Source organism: Lissotriton helveticus, chromosome 5_1, assembly GCF_964261635.1.
Source record: "Lissotriton helveticus chromosome 5_1, aLisHel1.1, whole genome shotgun sequence".
Lineage (NCBI taxonomy): Eukaryota > Metazoa > Chordata > Amphibia > Caudata > Salamandridae > Lissotriton > Lissotriton helveticus.
The window spans coordinates 461,885,288-461,905,298 of NC_136065.1; the positions used below are offsets into that span (position 1 = coordinate 461,885,288).

At 47.5% G+C, this 20,011-nt stretch overlaps 1 protein-coding gene and 1 long non-coding RNA gene across 4 annotated transcripts in view; one reads left to right on the top strand and one right to left on the bottom strand.

The window, feature by feature from the left end:
- Positions 1-5,835, top strand: part of LOC144753217 (dual specificity protein phosphatase 13B-like) — a 73,556-nt gene extending 67,721 nt beyond the window's left edge. For both annotated transcript variants that reach the window (XM_078640980.1, XM_078640979.1), the window contains 3 exons: positions 234-451; positions 1,911-2,131; positions 5,594-5,835. In XM_078640980.1, coding sequence (XP_078497106.1) covers positions 240-451; positions 1,911-2,131; positions 5,594-5,778 — 618 coding nt within the window. In that variant the 5' untranslated portion in view covers positions 234-239 and the 3' untranslated portion in view covers positions 5,779-5,835. The remainder of the gene's footprint in view (positions 1-233; positions 452-1,910; positions 2,132-5,593) is intronic.
- LOC144753218 (uncharacterized) overlaps positions 1-20,011 on the bottom strand; it is a 178,997-nt gene that overhangs the window by 64,861 nt on the left and 94,125 nt on the right. The gene's annotated exons all lie outside the window — the stretch shown is intronic.

The window sequence follows — 20,011 nt, forward strand, 5'->3', positions numbered from 1 at the left end:
GAGGACACTTTCAGCTATAGAAAGTTCTGGGTTCTGAGTAAGGAGCTGTGAAATCGTATTCTGGTTTTGCCATTGACACAACCGCTGACTCTCAGCATGCCCGCGTTACTGACCCGTAAGCTACTGATGAGCTATTGTTATACTGAGCTATGCAAATGAACTGAAATACGAGTTAGAAAGATATTAAAACGCCTCCATTGATAACCTTGGCAACAAATGTTTGTTTTTTGTAGATCAACATGAGTTGTTCCAGGCAATATGTTAGCCCCGCAGCGGGCTCATGCTCGAGCTGCAGATCATCTAGCTCCTCGAGGTGTGCCCCCACTACAACATGTCAGAAGAAGGGCAAGACACCGAGTGCCTGTGATCTCCTGGAATTGATGGAGAGAGCGAACGACGGACAACCAAACCAGGAGGATGAAGTCTTTCCTAACCTCTTCCTCGGCAATGCGTAAGGACAATCCAGATATTTAGAGTTGCCAAAACTTTTAGGGCCATATTTAAGGCCAAGTCACGCATTGCAACACAGCATGCCACCTTGCTGCGCTGCACTACGTGTCACAGGAAGGGGAGAAATGCACCACATTTAAGGCCATACGGCACATTTCTTTCCTGCCCTATGCTCTGGCGGACAATGTGCTGACCAGCGCCAACACAGGCATCCTTGCACCATGGTGTAAGGGTGCCTGCTTTGCATGCAGTGTTGTTTTTGTGCAGGAAGGGGCCTTTTCCAGCACAAAAACAAACATATACTGCTTTTGGCGTATGCTGCAGAATGCAGCACACATAAGTGGAAGAAACAAGGAAAAATAGAGATATTTCTTCTCACTACGCCTCCCTGGGAAGATGTAAGATTTAGCCAATTTCCCTGGTTTACAATTTCTTGTAAATATGGGAATACGTCAAGAACCATGGGAGTTGGATAGAAACACCCATGGAACGCCTTCTCAGGGCAAAGTATCGCACCACAGCGATTAGTGCTGGGTTGCGTTACTCCAGATTTTTTAAGCCACTCAGAGCCATGCAAAGTGGTTTTGCGTAGGTTTAAAAATCTGTCTTAAGGTTTGCTGCACTCTTGGACCACATTGCGTAGTGCATGCGCGATGCAAACGGCCTCATAAATAGGCCCTTCAGTGTTGCAGGATTCCACAGAGAACTATCCTGCCTTGAAAAATGTCCATGCCTTCATTAATTCCATCGCTTTGGTACTAGGCCCTGATAGAGCCTTTATTGTCAAAGTGAATTCCTTCTACCGTATGTAATTCAGACAAACCTACCTTGGGATGATGACAGCTGCTGGCAAATTTGATGGCCATTTCAAAGCCTTTTGCTGTATTTTGCTTAAACATGGTACAGAATTGGCAGTGTGGTGTTTTAGACCTACCTTCAGGCACGGTCTAGACAAACGTGGTACCACTACAGCACGCATGATTTATTTTTTTGATATAACAGGCAAATTTAGCAACACAAAAATTGATCAATAAGATTGTTTAAATAGGTTAAGTAGGAGTGATTCTCCATCTAATTCATATCAGTGTGGTGTTTTAGCACATTCGGGCACCACACATCACAAGAAGGCACCATTTTTTATAGTGTAAATATAAATAGGCAGGTTATTGCTAGATATGTTGTATTTCTGTAGCTGGTCACTATACCCTCTTGCCCCACTTGCCAGCAACAATTCACCTTCCTGCTTAAAAGCACAAGCTTGCGCTAGATATAATTGTGATGCGGTAACAGGGAGAGGAAATGTTATATGTTAATTATGATATATTATGATTTTTTTCATATGCTTTACCGTTACATAAATATGTCATAGCATATAGCATCATTATGTCGTATTTATAACGTAGGTGCCTTCTGGGAAGCTGCAGAATGTTCATGCTAACAGAACTGTTTTTTTTCAACAGCTATGCTGCCATGGACAGGGAAAATCTGACGTGCCTTGGTATCACACACGTCCTGAATGCCGCCCATGATACAGGGGAGGTTATAACCAATGCCTGCTACTATAAGGGCATGCCGATCACCTACAAGGGTTTCCAGATCTTCGACGACCCAGACTTCAAAATCAGCTGCTTCTTCTGCCCGGCCGCCAAATTTATTGATGAAGCCCTTAGATGTCCAAAAGGTAATTGATGAAGAGGACGTTGTCACCTATCAGAAATGAGCCCACTATACTTGGTGCGACTGTGGCCTAGCTGCTGCAATAGCAACACTATACATTTCTGCACAACAGGAAAATCTGTATATGTGTACCACCACGCAATTGCTCACCTGGATGACTTCTACGGGTAACCTCCAAGTGACAGATTGCAATCCTAGCTAAGTCAACTCACTCTTTCATCTTCGCTCAGGTGATAAAAAAAAACATTCCAACATCAATGAAAGCTTAAGAAGGGATATAGAGAAATACACTGTGAGGGAATAATTTTCCCCATTAACTTGATGTGTTGCTAACAAAGTTTTAAGCAACAGAATGCTAAAATACTATGGGGCATATGTACAAGCTCCTATCGCCACCACACCGTCACTTTTTACGATGTTGAGGTGGCGATCGGGGCATTGTCTTATTCACAAGGCAGCGCTAAGCCACTTAATGTGGCTTAACGCTGCCTTGAAAATAAGGCCCCCTTTCATGCTATGCTTAGAGTGAAAGGGGTGGGCAGTGGTTGTTGCAGTGGGAGTTCCACCGCAACACCCATTGATTTTGACGCTGTCCCCTATTTACAAGTGCAGCGTAAATAGGATGCAGCGCCAAAATTAATACCAGGGAAAACCTGGTCTTAAGTTGGGGAAACGAGGAGAAGTGCAATATTTCTCCTCGTTTTTGCTTTTTCCATGCATGCTGCATTGTGCAGCACACATGGAAAAAGCAAAATGCCTTGGATTGTTTATGTACAGGAAGGTCTCCTTTACTGTACATAAACAATCTTTAAAAAAAAAGCCATTAGTGACTTCCGTGTGTGCTGCATTAAGCAGCACACATAGAAGTGACAAAATGGCATTTAGCGATTGTTTATGTACAACAGGAAGGGGGGCCTTCCTGTACATAAACAATCTTTCCCCTGCACGCAGACACCCTTGCACTATGGTGCAAGGGTGCCTGCTTTGGCGCTAAACTGCTAAGTGTAGCCCCAGCGCAGGGGGAAACGCAAGACTGCACCATGTCATTGTAAATATAGTTCAGCCTTGCGTTTCTGAAGTGGCGGAGTGAGGTGTTAAGCCACGACGGCCAACGCCTCACCCCGTGACTTCCTTTAACATATGCCCCTATGATTGCTGGAAAACTGCCTAACTTGAGAGTGTTGACAGATTTAGCTAAGCAGTTGAGATGTGTAATAATAGCACCTGTTACCCAAGTATCAATAAACTAAAGTGTGCTTTATTCATGGTCCAATGCAACTGTAATGACAGATGCACCAGCATGATAAATTGTAGCGGTATTTCCAAACGTTATATGTATAATAACAGGCAAGATGATAGGATTGGTACAATATTTATTTTCAGTTATGAAGCAAAGGTTTTCACAACATACACACACATAATCGGAAATACATGCTTTGTTATATACACGTGCAGCCTAAAGACAGGATGTAACATGTCTGACAGCTATTTCTGGCGTTTCTCTGTATATACTTTGGAAGGCTCTATTTTTCTTTGCCTCTCTTCGAAGAACATTAATCTCTACAGGTATTCCTTAAAGCGGTGTCAGTTTCATTCCTCACTCTGTTTCCTTCTGTGACATGGTTCAAATGTTCCGTCCCAGAATTTTATATCTGGCCCCTTCCCATCTCCTGTTGTTGGATCCTTATATGAAACTATCCCTCAGAAACCCACAATCCACCTTTATCAGCAGTGCTTAATTTTAACCAGTGTTTGCAAGTGCCCGGCATTGGTAGTCATTTTTGGGGACAAAGATTTAGTTCTCAGCATCAAACTTTGACCCAGACAAAGAGAGAGCCAGAAAAGAGTTAAAATGAGGCTATGAAGGACAGGAAAACAGCGACAAAGGGAGAAAGAAAGGATAAAAAAGAATCTCCGTGAGTGAGACAGAAAGAGTATCGTGTTGAAAGAAATAGGCATGAGGTGGAATCAAGCCTAGCTAGTTCGCAAACTCTGCAGAAGGCTTCATGGAAAAACTTTGGACCTTAGCACTTGAGTTTTTTTCCCTAATTAAGCACTTTCCGGCACTCTTTTGTTTCAATCCAATACTGTCCATCCCTTATATTCTGTCTTCGTCTATTTGACTTCTCTTCCCCCAATCTTTCACCTTGCCCAAAGTCTCTCTCCTTTCTCATCCCTTTTCTTTCCCACATTCTCTCCCTCATCCAACTTAGTTTTCCCAACTCTCCATACAGTCCCTCACATTTTCCCAGCACTTCCATATACTTTCCCTCAAAACACACTCTCTCCTGTTGTGACATTCCTTCTTTCCTGACATTCTCTCCAGTGCACAAAATCTCGCTTTTCCAATCACTGCTCTTCTCTGCCTGCCTTTTTTCTCCACACGCTCTCTCCCCATTCCCCCCTGATTTTTTCCATCTTTACCCACATTATCCCTCCTCAGTCATATCCTTTTCCTCACTTTTCCTTTCATAGGGTCTAGTCTATTCGCTTTCTCACACTATTTTTTCCACGACCTCTTGCTCAATTGATTGCACCATCCTACCCTACCCAACACAAAATCCCTTTGTCACATTGTGGTAGCCTAGCCGCTTCTTCCTTCCTTTCTTCGCTCTGCACTCTTCCTCACTTTGTGTTCTCTTCTCTTGCCTTCATTATCTCTTCCCTGCCCACAATCTCACTCACTTCCTATACTCACGCTTTCTTGCCCATACGTTCTCTGTACCACACTTTCCGTCCCTCCTCCAACCCGAAGGCCTGACTTAGAGATTGGTAGACGGGTTACTCAGTCACAAACGCCACAGATATCCCATCTACCTTATTGTAATGTACTTCTAATAAGGCAGAGTAGATATTCCACTCGTTTGGGATGGAGTTGCCCATCCACCAAAGTCCAAATCAGGCCCTATGTCTTACTTACATGCTTTAAACTTCCCTATGCTTACCCTACATTCCCCTTACTCTTTGTTTGTTATGCACGCTATCTAGTCCACACCTTTTGATTCCATCCATGACAACTAATGAAGGAAAACATGCAAAAACCACATTTGCCTCATTTCATGGTTAGCCTATTTCTAAATTCACTGTGACTTTGCAATTCCCAACAGTAGTACCGCTGCTACCGAAATCGTGGTATTACTTCAAAGGCCAGAAAATAACTTAATAATGGACTAAAATATTTAATAAAACGTTTACTGTGTTATCAATGCAATCAAAGTTTATATAATATGACTTCCTATGATACCATTTGCTTTCCAAGGATATATCAAGATCACTCTGCTACCCCACCCCCTTTGGTAAAATTATGCCAAGAATGCCTCCATGCCATCTGTCTGATGCATCCAGGAATAATACCGAATTTAGAGTCGCTCAGTGTTAACCCTGGTCCTCTTATCTCTTGTATTTTTGCTCTTCCCTACATAGTTGCTGACATTTATCTGACTTTTATCTCTTTACAACCTGGCAGGTAAGATCCTTGTGCACTGCTGCGTCACAGGTATAAGTCGTGGTGCCACGATTGTCTTGGCCTACTTGATGCTCTACAAGAACATGAGCCTGAAAGAGGCCGTATGTAAACTGAGTTCCAAAAGGTACATCCGGCCCAACGACGGCTTCCTGGAGGAGCTCCGAACCCTGGACAAGGAGAAGTGAAAGGCGCATTAAGAACGAGATCCATCCCCAGTCCGGTAGAATAAACCTGTGCTTTGCAAACAACATTGTTTCTCGATTTCTTTTCTTACAAGCGCTGTCAAGATCCAACAACAGCATTGAGGCTACCACAAACAATAAGGGCAGAGGGGTAGGTGTTTACGAGCAAATTGGAACTCCCATCATGTCACTCTCTTGGGGATAGTGTGGGGCATGCAAAAGATAACCAATCACAAGTTGTGGAAAAATGACCAAAAAATATTAGTACCTTGAGGGGAGTTTCTGCAAGGTTCCCCACCATAGTGGTGGATTCACAGCGATAGTGTACTACTAAAAAATAATGTTCTTCATAGTACGTCTTTCAATTCCTACTGTCCTCGAGTCTTACAGATGCTATGACTTACTAAGTGACAGTATCTGGATCATCACCAGCTGTACATGATGCTCTCCAGGGCCAGGCGTTCTCTGAGGTTGTCACTCAGAGTCAGTAAAGAGTGAATTGACCCTTGGACTCTGCCACCCTAGGTGCTCGCCTCGCGTACTTGGTGGAAAATGCAACACTGACATGAAAGAAAACCAGAATGGTCAATATGGTTCAATAGGCTTGTTGTCCCTCTCCTTGCCCAAGCCGTCAACACCTCGCTCAGTAATATGCAAGTTCCATGGAGGTTTCGGACTCTGTTGTACTAGTGAACTTTATATCCATCTCGGACCTTCTGTCCATGTTTCAGAAAAGGCTTCCCACTCGCCGCACCATACAAACCACTCCAGTAACATCAGACAGGGGCTGTTTAATGCGAGGAATCAGAACCATCCATATGTACTGATCACACTTGACTCCGTTGGAGTTTGATACCACTGACAGCAGTATGTTCCCACCCACTCTGATGGATCCAATGGACTCCACTACAATGGTGTATCCTTTCCCGTACATCATTATATTGCCAGATAATCATGTCCCCTTCACGTTCTTGACCACCAAGATTGCATGCCATGTACTCCAAAAAGCTGCTATACGGAGAAAAGGCCATTCAGTCTCCTACAACTGGGAGAACAATGTCAGAACATGGAGGTTGGTGCATAAGAAAATGAGTTACTTACCTGTGATTGTAATTCTCCATTATTGCAATTTTTTCACAGATTCCCATACTTGAATCATTCCCCCATCGTCGAAGTGGGAGTCTAATTGTACCATAATAAAGCAGTACATGACATTTTTATTTTTTGGGGTTTTAAACTTGACCTTTATTGACATCAGAGTATTAACACAGCCGGGTGCCTACATCCCATCGGGCCGGCACAGCATTATATAACATTCCATGCATAAAGTAGTGGAGAATGCATACACAGCAAGACGCCTACAACCCAATGGGCCGGCCGCATCACATAGGCAATCAGAGCAGGCAGCAGTCAATTTACGTCTCCTAAAAGGTAACAAAAAAACAGAACCCTCCTAACTAATAATTTCTGCAAAGATCATCAGTCACAGTTAGCCACATTTCAATCCAATATCTTAGTCCAGTTGCCACTCATGTCACAGCTACCTAGGTATGATCAAGAATTGCTTCCCCCTGTACCCCACCCTCCCCCTGATGTCTTGCCCTAGGATCTTATGGGCCCACATCCGGGAATTCTCCCGCCTCTGCAATCTCCTTTAGGCCTCCCCCCCCCCACATCCCACCCGCTCTGGGCTCCGGTCCGCCTCCACATTGTCAGTATGTTCCAGAAGATATTCCCTAAGAGGGCCCCAAATATCTTTAGGGCGTGAGGAAGGTGGCATAAGATCAGCATAAATGTCCAGCTGTCCCTGGCAAGTATACAAGATCATTAAGCCACTCTTTAAATTCAGGGGCTCTACTGCGTCCCCAGTGACAAGCTATACGCCGTTTTGACATCGATAGAGCTAGAGAGGCGAACCTCTGGATTTAAGCAGGAATTTGCTCCTTATAGCCCAACAGGATGGTAAGGGGATCATCAGGCACATGTATTGCAGTCATAACATCCAGCGCCTGCAGTACCTCCCTCCAGTACTCCCGAACAAGCAGACATTCCCATGCCAAATGCCCAAAGTCAGCACCTGCAGCCCCGCATCTGTCGCAGCGGTCTGTGTCTCACAAACATAGCCAGTGTAACCTAGCAGGTGTGTAATATAAGTGATGAATGTATTTGGTGTGTAGCAGGCCTAGCCTGCTATTTGCAGAGATGACCCTTGCTTGGCGACAGCAATAGGCCCATTTCTCCTCCGAAATGGGAGCAGCCAATTCTTCCTCCCACTTCCCTTTAGCTGGAGCAAGGCTCCGTCCCCATTCTTTTTGAGTGGAACTATATAAACGTGACACCACATGTTCAGGGGGGTCTTGTTGCAGTAAAGTATGTAAAGGGACCATGACGGGGGGTTCCAACAGGAAGTCCTGGGTTAGTGATCGTACATCTTGTCGAAGTAGTACATAGTAAAAGCGTTCTAGAGGAGAGGGGTGCAGGAGCCAAAAAACTCCTCACTCGTCTTGAACTTCCCATTGTTGTATAAGTGACCCCAGGTGGGATAAGACAGTTTCCGCAGCATGCAACGGCACCCTCCCTCCGTAGTGACCTGTATATCCTGCCTTCCCTGCAGGGGCACTAGTGGCGAGTAAAGAAAGGGGCACTGAAGTGTACGCGCTAGGTCGCGCCAGGCACTGGTCGTGCATTGGACCGTGGTGGCCGCTAAGTGTCTAGGTACCGTCGTCGTGCTAAGATATGCAGTGCACGGCTTGGGTGCCATATACCTATCCTCGGTAGCCAGATGAGGCATATATGGAGGGGGGTGGAACCAGCACGCCGCAAAGTGCGCTTGAGCGCAAGCAAAGTATAGATCCATATCCGGGATCTCAAATCCACCGTCCTTGAAAGGCCGAGTCATAATTTCCCACGCCATCCTGGGCTATTTTCCTCCCCATGTTATTCGGATCAGCTGCGTTTTGATGCAGTTAAATAAAAAACGGCTCGGGCATAGGGAATGTTAGTAAAAAGATAAAGGAGTTTAGGTAAAATAATCATCTGGATCAGCAACACTCTACCCGCCATGGAAAGATGCATCGAAATCCACCCAGTCACCTTGTCTGTGATGGTGTCAAGCGCACGGCCATAGTTGGAGCGCATCAATTCCTCCCGACAGCGAGAGATTCAAATACCCAGATAGGTAATGGTGTCTCAGCATCATTTCAGCGGAAAATCAGGCGTAACATCCTCTGTAGTGTCTGTGAGGGAGAAGATTTGGGATTTGCCCCAGTTCACATTAACACCAGAAAGCTGTCCAAAGAGGATGAGCAGGCGGAGAATGGGGTTAAGGCTAACCGCAGGGTCCCGCAAGTAGAGTGTTAAGTCATCTGCGTATAAGGAGATAAAAATTTGCCTCTCAGGATATATTAGGCCATGCTCTTGATAGTGCTGCTGGACCTTCGCTGATAGGGGCTCGATGGCTATGGCAAAAAGCAGCGGCGACAAGGGGCATCCTTGCCGGGTGCCCCGTGTGATAGAGAAGGGCGCCGACTGAAGTGCATTCACCACCACCCTGGCACGCACCCCTGGGTAGAGCAGGTTGATCCACTCCAGAAAGGGGATCGGAAACCCAATGCGCTGAAGGACAAAAGCAAGGTAGTCCCACTCCAAGGAATCGAACGCTTTAGTGGCATCAAGAAATACCGCCGCAGCGTTGGCATCCGGATCAATGTCATGAAGGAGTGCAAAGAGCGTCCGCAAGTTATGGGACGTACCTCGAGTAGGCATGAAACCTGATTGGTCCGGAGCACCAGTGCCGTCATAACGGGACTGATACGATTAGCAATACGTTTGGCCAGGATTTTTGCATCAACATTTATTAAAGAGAGCGGCCTATATGAGTCGCACAAGTGAAGCAGTTTGCCAGGTACAGGTATAGAAATGATATGTGCCTCCCTCATAGTGGGGGGGAGTATACCACTCTCCCGGGCCTCTTCAAACACGTGTCTCAGCACTGGGATAAGGAGATGATGAAAGGTCTTGTAAAATTCAGCCGGGAAGCCATCCGGCCCCGGGGCCTTCCTGGACTGCAACTGCATTATCGCTGTAATGATTTCCTCATCTTTATGGTGTCGTAAGAGGAATTTCCGCTGCCCATCTCCCAGCCAGACAATCGCGGTATCCTCAAAGATGGGGGAAAAATCTACGGTCTGAGTTCTGGGAGTTTTATACAGCTGTTTATAAAACCGCCTAAAAATTTCTACAATCTCAGTTGCGTCATTGTGCATTTGCCCATCTTCCCCCTCAATCTCCAACACCGTGTTCGAGAAGCATGGACACCGAACCAAAGCCGCCAGCATCTTTCTGGGCCTATCCCCCTCCCCTGGCGGCCGTGCCCTATGATACTTCCCTCTGTATTTGCATTCCCTCACTGCTGTCTCTTAATATTCACTAAGGGTAATGCGGAGCTTAGCTTGCAATTCAGGGGTGAGACATCGCTGCAGTTCAGTCTCGATGTGCCCAAGTTCTGTTTCTATTCGACCAAAATGGAACGGATGTCCCTCAGGACCCCGCTACTCTTCGCAATGCATATTCCCTGCACCGTAGCCTTGAAGGCATCCCATAGGGTGGAATATTGTGTCACTGAGCCCTCATTCCTGGCCAAAACTAAAAAGGGGAGTCCGTGTGCAGGAGGGTCACAGCGACCAGTACCGGGGAGTGGTCCGAATAAGTCCGAGGCAAATGGGAAGAATGTGTAGCCCATGGGCAAGGCCCTTCGAAAGAATCCAGCCATCTATCCTTGACCAAGACACACGAGCGGTGGTATAACAAGTGCCCTCCCGCCTAGCCGGGTGCAACTGTCGCCAAATATCAACCAGATCATAATCCTCAAGTAAAGCCTTAAGGGCAGCCTGTGAACGGGAGTAGTGGTGTGGTTGCGGGTGAGAGCGGTCCATACTAGGAGCAATTGTCACATTGAGATCTCCCCCCTATAACAGATGTGTCGACCCAATCTCTAATATCTTTCCCCAAAGCACCCGGAAAAATTCCAGGTCATCAGTGTTAGGTCCATAGCATGACACCAGGGTGAAGGTTAGCTATCCGCCCCCATAGAATGGAATATCTCCCCTGCTTATCAGCGACATTTCCCAGCGGGATATATGGAAGGGACTTTTTCACCAGTATATACGTGCCTCGGGCATACGCAGAGTAGGAAGAGAAGCAAGTGTGGCTGGCACATCGAGCAGTAAAGGTGGGGAGGACAGTGGGGCTGAAATGCATCTCTTGTATCATAGCGCAGTGTATGTTGTGTCTATCCAAATACGATAGTATGTGTCTGCGTTTACGGGATTCCCCCATCCCTCTGACATTCCAGGTAAGGAAGCGGTAGGTAGGGGGCACTGAGCGCTCATCCATCACAAATCCTAGGGCATCGCATTCCTCTGCAGCGCTTGGTGGCATTGCGGTATTTAATGCTCATGGCACAAGTAGCTCCAAAAACAGTGGCCTGTGATAGGGCCCGACATTGATCATCATAAAAAAATTTAAACAACAGTCCTGCACCCCCCTCCTACATCAGCAGCCCAAACCTGCCGTGGCCCAAGCCTCCCCCCCCCCCAAAAAATATACTCCCAACGGTGGAAAACATCTGTACCATTGCCATAACTGGTGGTACAAAACCCACAGTCATCTCAGTAAGGGGTCACCTGCGAGGTGGTATCCAGAGGGCGTCCAAGGGTCATCCTCACTATAGCGAGGGTGCTCGGGAATTTATCTAACGTTCATCCAGATCTTAGTTCCATACAAAAAAGACATTCACTAGAACAAACCGCTCTTGCGACAGGCATAAGGGCGAATTAAAAGTGTCTTTATCTGTGCAAGCAGGCCGGGCGGGTATCCCTCCCAAACAATGTCAATGCGACCATCTCTGTTCACGCCACTAGGGCAACAACCAGCATAGCAGAGTTCACAACTGGATCCCCGCTCCCCTCTAGGGGGGGATGTTCCGCCCCCCCCAAGTACCCTCCCGCTTTATATATCTGCCCCCTCACCTATACCATTTGAGTCAGGATCACAATGTTTGTATGCTCATCCATGTGGTTCATAAAGGAGGTCGGGGTCATTCTACATCCGAGGTGCCTCCCCCAGCTTCAGGACGGGGAGATGGCAAAGCCTGCCCCGCCGCCGCCTTCGGTCGGATCTTCAGGAAGTCCTGTGCGAGCGGAGTTTTGAAGAAATGCTGCTTACTTTGATAAGTTACTTTTAGTTTTGCGGGGAAGAGCATCGCATAAGGGATGTTAAGTTGCTGTTGTTTCTTCTTCACCGGAAGGAAATTTCGTCTCTGCTCTTGGACCACCATGGTGAAATCAGGGCATATCGATATGTCCATCCACTCATTTGGAAGCTGCTCCCTCTCTCTGGATAGACGCAGGGTCACATCCTGGTCCCGGTAGTTGAGCAGGCGGGCAATTTTTGGGCGAGGCGTCGCTCCAGGTACCGGGCGGGCCGCAAGCGACCTATGAGCTCGCTCCACCACCAAAACCGGTGAGAGAGCCTCCCTTCCGAATAAAGCAATGAGAAGGCGCTCCACGTAGTCCTTCATCCTCGCAGTCGCAGTTATTTTCGACACACCCAAAATGCGGAGGTTGTTCCTTCGAGAACGGGATTCAAGGTCCTCGTTTTTGGCCGCAATCACCCGCAGCACCCTCTCCATTTCCAGCGTGCGAGTCGTAGTTGTTGTAGATGCGTCATCCAGGTCCGAGATCTGCCGCTCAGTCTCCACCAGGCACTCCTCATGTTTGTCTACTTTGTGCGACACACCATCTAGCCGCGCAGACATGGAGCCCATTTTGGATTCTATAGAGGTCAGGCTAGACTGCATGGCCAGAAGCAGTTCCTTCAGGTCAGCTGTCGAGGGCCCCTGGGTCTCTGCCTGCTCCTCTTTAGGGTCCGTGTGCGAGTGCGTGCCTTTTCGAGCCTCAAAGTTTAGTTTCGGCTGGCGTCCGTCGGGTTTTCCCATGGTGTCCAGTTGCGTAGCGTGGCCCGCAGCACTTGTCCTCCCCTTTGGTCAGGTAGTAAAAATGATGGCCCCGTACGGGTCTTACATCTAAAAAAAAACACAGTGCCACACAGCTGGAGGCGCTCTGGGGAAGAGGTCCAGACTCCAGCTCTCCCCACACCAGGGGTGGGGCAAGCAGGGTGGCATCCCAAGTGCTATACCAAGCAGGCCTTCTTCAAAAGTGGATGCATCCCCCTCAGTGCTGCCTCGGCCCCCTACAGGGCCCCAGTCCCAGCGGTCAGCAATTGCTCCGGCCACACTTCATTGCCCTCTGCTGAGCTGTTGATATCTACCAGGATCTCCAATCCTCAGTGTCCCTCTGCCTATAATGCAGGTATACCTCCCTTTTCTCAGCACTCCAAGGATCAGGCCCCAGGTCAGACAGTCGGCAGGTCTTCCACAGTGACCTCTCAGCCCCGACCTCCAACTGGTAATAAAGCTGCCTATATGCCCCGCATTACATGCTCAGCATTGTCTGTCCTAATCCCAGCGGCAGGCCAGACAGCCCACAGCAGGCCCCACTCACCGCCTCTCTTCCCTCCGGGCGCCTCCACCAGGGACGGGGCCAGCTCGGCTCCCCGCGGGGTCCCACAGCTTCACCGCGCCCCGCTACTTCTCTCACCCGGCTCCGCTCCGATGTCCCACGCCAGCCCGCTAGCTCCCGCTGCGCCGGCCGGGCAGGGAGGCCCCAAAGCAGTCTGCCAGAGGTCTTCAGCGCCCACAGTTATCACATGCCCTCGACAGGTGCCCGCATCCACGCTGCAGTCTTCATCACCTCGGACACCCGGGGGGCAATACAGCTCTCCTCAGCGTTCCGGTCCTGAGAACAGGCCTCTCTAGCAGCTCCTCCGAGGCACGTCGCCCGCGATGCCCGCAGCAGGCCGCCGGCTCCCCCCTCCACCAGCCGGACTGTGGACTCCAGTCGGGGGGCAGCTGTCTTCCGCTCCCACGATGCCAGGAAGTGTATCGCTCAACCAGGCTCAGCAGCGCTCCGCACTCCAGACGGGACCAGCACTGCAGCTCTGCGTCGGCCTTCACTACTGCGCTGGCAGTCGTCCCGTGTCCGCCATATTGGAACCAGCCACAGCTTCAGATCAGTTGCGCATAACAGTGCTCCGCAGCCAGGTTCCAGCTAATTTCCTGATTCCAGGCATTCCTGCATGATTCCACAGCTCGGTGTTTATGAAATAATCGCTAATGAAGTCTGGATGGCCAGGATAAAGATCGGATGTTCCTCCGAGCAGCAAGAGCCTCAAGGTAGTGTGGCCATCTTGCTTGGCGCCCTCTAGCGACCCCCAAGCAGTACATGACATTATCATACGCTATGACAATGACCAATCACTGTACAAAGAAATGCCTCACACTCAACGATGACAAAACAGAGGTACTCCTCTTTGGGAGCCACACCTTCCCATGGGACAACTCCTGATGGCCAGCAGAATTGGACCTCTCACCTGCTCCCTCAGATCACGCCAGAGACCTCAGCATCCTACTCGACAACAAGCTCACCATGAAGAAGCAGATAAACACTGTCTCTTCAGCCTGCTTCCTCACCCTCTGTATGCTCCAAAGAAATTTCAAATGGCTCCCCATCAACACCAGACGCACTGTCACCCAAGCCTTCATCACCAGCCGGCCGGACTATGGAAACTCCTTCTATGTGGGCATCACCTCACAACTACTGAGCAGACTGCAAACCATCCAAACCGCTACAGCCAGGCTCATCCTCGACCTCCCAAAAAGAGCCCACATCACCCCCACCTCAGAGCGCTCCACTGGCTAGCCATCCAAAAACAGTTCCAGTTCAAACTGCTGACCCATGCCTACAAGGCCCTGCACAACAAATTAACCAGCCTACCTAAACCACAGACTGAACTTCGACCAACCTGGCAGACAACTATGCTCCACTTCCCTCTGCCTCGCCCACATGCCCTGCTTCAACAAAAGCAGAAGCGGTAGCCGTACCTTCTCCTACCTGGTTGCCAAGACCTGGAATGGCCTCGCACTTCACCTCCACACTGCACCAATCCTACAGAAGTTCAGAGATGGCCTACAAACCTGGATATTTGACTGACCAACCCCAGCAGCTGCTCCCCACAGCGCCTGGATACCCTCGCGGGTGATAAGCAGCGCTCTACACGTCGCTGATTGGTTGACTGGTTCCAATAGCCTATCTATATCCTTTTAAAAGAGCCAAACTCTAACCAATCAGGAAAAAGCAACCTCTAGAACACTCCCAACAGAGACTGAGTCCCTTAAATTTTCAAGCACTAACATTAGGGGGAGCCTCTAAGTGGAGGAGGGTGAGTCACATGTGAATATATGAAAGATACCAATACTGGAGTACTACAGTTATAGGTAACTAATTTTGTTCTCCACTATAGGATCTTTTATACATTCACATGCCTTCCCCTGAGCCCAGGCAGCAGCACGCCCCTGGCAGGATTCAAGTAAAAAACAAGAACATTTTGTAAGGGGACACAGCCCCTTTTTATACAGTGAATTCCTTTGTCTAAAGGTGCAGGGTGGGGGGAAAACCAGGCGCAGCTGGTTTGGGAGCCCCTTTGATGAGCTCAGCCACCCCTCCCATTCACTAGTCAGGCTAGGGTCGTCAGTCGCACCACAGGGGGCGGAGCCAGCATTGTGTGGGGAAAGCCCAGCCCTATTCAGGACCCAGGTGCACCCCTTCCCTCACATCAGCATGCTAATCTCAACACTCACCACTGGGCAGACCCATCCAGACTTCCTGGAGCCAGGCTCCAGCCAATCACGTGCCAGCAGACTCACTACACACGCACACCCATGTCTAGAAGTGGCACTTCCACACTAGACACATTCATGCCGCATACATCATTACGCAGCATTCAATCTCACGAGTTCACACATACCAAACTCGACCCTGCACTCCCCACACATCAGGAACTACCATGGTCACACATATTCCCCATGCATTCCTATAGGAGGGCAGGTCACTCTCACCCATACACAGAGAGCTAATGCACTTTACACAGTACCACAGTGAAAAAGTGCGCAGAGACCTAAAATCACCAACACTAGGTTACAAAAACAGGCTAGGCAAAAGAAAAAAGTTTCGCGGTGAACCTGCCAAAAAGGGCCAGGTCCAACAAAGAGGTATTGGGGAAAAGCATCTGCATTGATCCTAGACCATCTGATCCGAAAGGCATTTCCCCGGGACCCCGGATGTGGATACCAACTTGCATAGAACTGGCATTTTTGGTTCTTGCTTGTTGCAAAGACATCTAGTGCTGGCTTACCCTAGAGTGAGAATAACCTATTTAGTGCCGTCTGATCCAGCTCCCATATGTGGCAGCGGTTCCAAATTCTGCTTAGTGTGTCTGCTAAAAGATTGCTTGTTCTGGGAACATGTTCTACACAAAGTGTTATTCTGTCTGTTCTTCACCAGATCCAGATTTCGTGTGCTTCCCTAGAAAGACATCATATGGGGATGGGTTGCACACCGCTTGTGTCCTATAATTCTCAAAAGTTCGTCAAGTTCAATTTTCCACTTTTAACTGTGCGTGCTCAAAGGAAAACGTGCTAAGCCCAACCGTCACGTGTTTAAACTAAATGACATCCAAAATGGAACAACATTATGTCCCAAGCCTCTGGCACTGCGAAATGCCGCTTTGGCAGTCTGTTTTATCTTCACCTTTAATCCATTTTCTTAATTTCTCAATTTTTTCGTCACACTTTTTCATCTTGTTTGTCCGAGTAAACATGTACACTGTCGCAATCCACAAGTGAGAGATTTAGGCAATTTCCCAAGTTTCTTATGTTAAAGATGGGCCTTCCGAACCTCTTTCAAAAACACGTACTAGAGCAGGGTTCTTTAAAAAGCAGTTTATTCACACCCAATGCATTTCAAGCCAATCTGGCTCTTTGTCAGGGGTAACTGAAAATTACAATATACAAATGTATTAGTGTAACATCTTCTTATTACATGCATCTCAAAAACAGGCTAGGCAAAAGAAAAAAGTTTCAGGTTGAACCTGCTAAAAAGGGCCAGGTCCAACAAAGAGGTATTGGGGGGAAAGCATCTGCATTGATCCTAGACCATCTGATCCGAAAGGCATTTCCCCGGGACCCCGGATGTGGATACCAACTTGCATAGAACTGGCATTTTCGGTTCTTGCTTGTTGCAAAGACATCTAGTGCTGGCTTACCCTAGAGTGAGAATAACCTATTTAGTGCCGTCTGATCCAGCTCCCATATGTGGCAGCGGTTCCAAATTCTGCTTAGTGTGTCTGCTAAAAGATTGCTTATTCTGGGAACATGTTCTACACAAAGTGTTATTCTGTGTGTTCTTCACCAGATCCAGATTTCGTGTGCTTCCCTAGAAAGAGCCAACAATCTTGTGCTCTCTTATTTGTTCACATAGTGCTTGCTGGTGGTATTGTCTGTATGTACTAACACTGACAACTCTGCTACCCGTGGCAAAAAAGCTTAGAGACTGAGAAAAATGACTTTGATTTCCAGGTAACAGGAGTGCATGCTCCTTTGGATTGGAGACCATTTTCCTCATATTTGCAAGTCTTGCAAATAACCACTCAAGCCGTCTAAGAAGGCATACATGTTTATTGCATGCTGGTGGTGACACTGATGATCCTGCGACCCTTGGCAAATAAGCTTGGAGACTGAGAACAATGACTTTGAGTTCCAGGTGACCGATGTGCATGCTTCTTTGGATTGGAGATCACTTTTCTCAGATTTGCAGTTCTTGCAAATGACCACCCCTGCTCTCTAATGTGGCATACATGTTTATTACAACATCAGGTATGTGAGGTAGGAGCGTGAGGCCCTGTCACACATGTTTGGTTTGTGACAGTTAGTGCTTCCATCATACCTCGTGTGATCTTTACTAGGTCCTTGAACAATCCTTCTGTCTGAATCCAATGTTTGTATAGATCTTCCTGTAGCAGTCTCATTTTCGGGTATGTGAAAGGGGCACGATTGATCACTGAGGACATCATGCCTAGGATCGATTTGAACAGACTCACTGAAAGGGACCCTTTTCTCAATAGTTTGAGAGCTAGTTCCATGAGCCTTGGTTGTCTGTTCTGGGATAAAAAGGCTTTATCTAAGATGGTATCCAAGTCTGCATCCAGGAAAATGATTCTCTTGGATTGGATAGTTGACGATTTTTGATAGTTGACAGTGAGACCTAATCTGTGGAACAAAGTTAGGCAAGCTTCCATGGCCTTTGACACTTAACAAGCTATCAGTGCTTTTATTAACCAGTTGTCAAGGTAGGAGAATACCTGATGACCGTCTTTCCTGAGAGAAGCTGCCACAGGAGCTAGGCATTTTGTAAAAATGCGGGGAGCTGACTTGAAGCCAAATGGGAGGACCTTGAACTGGTAGTGAGTGCCTACTACAGTGAAACATAGAAATGTGTCATGGTTGAGATGTATGGGGATGTAAAAGTATGCATCCTGTAAACCCAGAATTGTCAAGTAGTCTCTGTGGTTTAGGAGATGCAGAATGTCTGGAAGGGTGACCTAGCAAAAAGATTGCTTCAGTAGATACTTTTCTAATTTTCTGAGATCCAGAGTGGGTTGCCATCACCCCTTTTTTTAACCAGGGAAAAAGGGAGTAGAAACCCATTACTTTTTGGGGATGGGGAACTTTTTTTATTGCTCATTTGGCTAGCATGGTGAGGGTTTATTTCCTGAGTATGTGGAGACGATGTGGGTGCGCTCACCTTGGTGGAGTGGTTTGCTGCTTCTTGATAAATTCCATGGTATAACCGTTGCCAATACCCATCTGTCTGATGTTGTTTGCCACAATTGCTGGGGAAAGTAGGACATTTTTTAACCCAGAGTTTCTGTAGTATTAGAGGTAACTGGCATCTGGATGAGGTCACTGTTTGTGGCTGGCGTTTCAACCCTGGGGGATCTGTTTCCTTCTAGGCCCTTGTTTATTGAATGCTGCTGCTGTCGGTTGGCTATAGGGTTGGCGGTGGTAGGGGGGACCTAGATTGTTGTTGAAAGGGCTGATACTAACTACTGAAAGAGTCTGTGAGATGGGAAACCTCTTCTGCATGCTCCACGAAAGGGCACTTTCAGAAACTGCAAGGTGACCAGCGATTTAGCAGTGTCAGTGTCTGACTTGATGGATTGTAAAGCATCATCTACATGTTTGCTAAAGACGGCTTCTCCATCATAGGACATATCAAGAATTTTTTATTGCACCTCTGGCCGGAAAGATGCTGCTTTCAGCCAACCTTGTCGCCTTAAAATTGCAGCTCCTGCTAGGTGCCGAAATCCTGTTGAGGGTAGGTCCATAGCACAATTATCTCAGATAATGTATGTTCCCCTTCCTGTAAGATCTTCTTTGCCTTTGATATTCTGTCCTCTGGCACCAGGTCTACGAGGGCCCTGACATCAGATAACATTTGCTTGTCATCTCAACACGATCTGGCCCAGGGAGCTGGACACACAAACTGTAATCGAGGATATGGTAAAAAATCTTTTACCTGTATTGTCTAAGCGCCTGCCATTTTTGTCAAGTGGAGCAGAGATAGGAGTGGAGTGGTTTTGGAACAACACTGAGCTGCTTGAGAGATAACAGACCAGCTTAGGGTGTCTAATTAGGCAGCAGCCAGGTGAATCTTCTAGTGTTTTGTATTTCTTGTCTATATGCGGTAACACTGCAGCTACCATAGCAGGGTTTTTAATAATTTTTGTGCCTTCTTTCCATATGAAGTCTACAATTGGGATGACTCATACCAATTTCTTTGACAGCTCTTTAAGATCATAAAGAAAACAGACTATTATCGGTTGTTGAAATCTTCGTGACTCAGTCTCCAGCAGGTTGTGAACCCCCCCATTGTCTCTGGAGGCGAGTCCACAAGCTTTGGTGCAGGAGGAGATGGAGTGGAAATCATATAGTTGTCCCATTCATTGTGGGTGGATTGATTTAGATGCTTAGTGACAGTGTGATTCTCGTTGGAGGGGTAGTCATCAACGATACCACCATTGATGGTAGCAATGGTTTCGTCGAGGGAGACTCCCCCGGTGATACTACTTTAGTCTACAAGATCGATGAAGAGATGAACGGCATCATCATTGTTGCAGTCATCAATGTAATTGTGGTAGCAGTCATTGATGATGGTGTGATCGGCAGTGAAGTGGTTGTTGTCGAGAGTTAAAAATGGGTTTTAGGCTTCTTTATCGATTG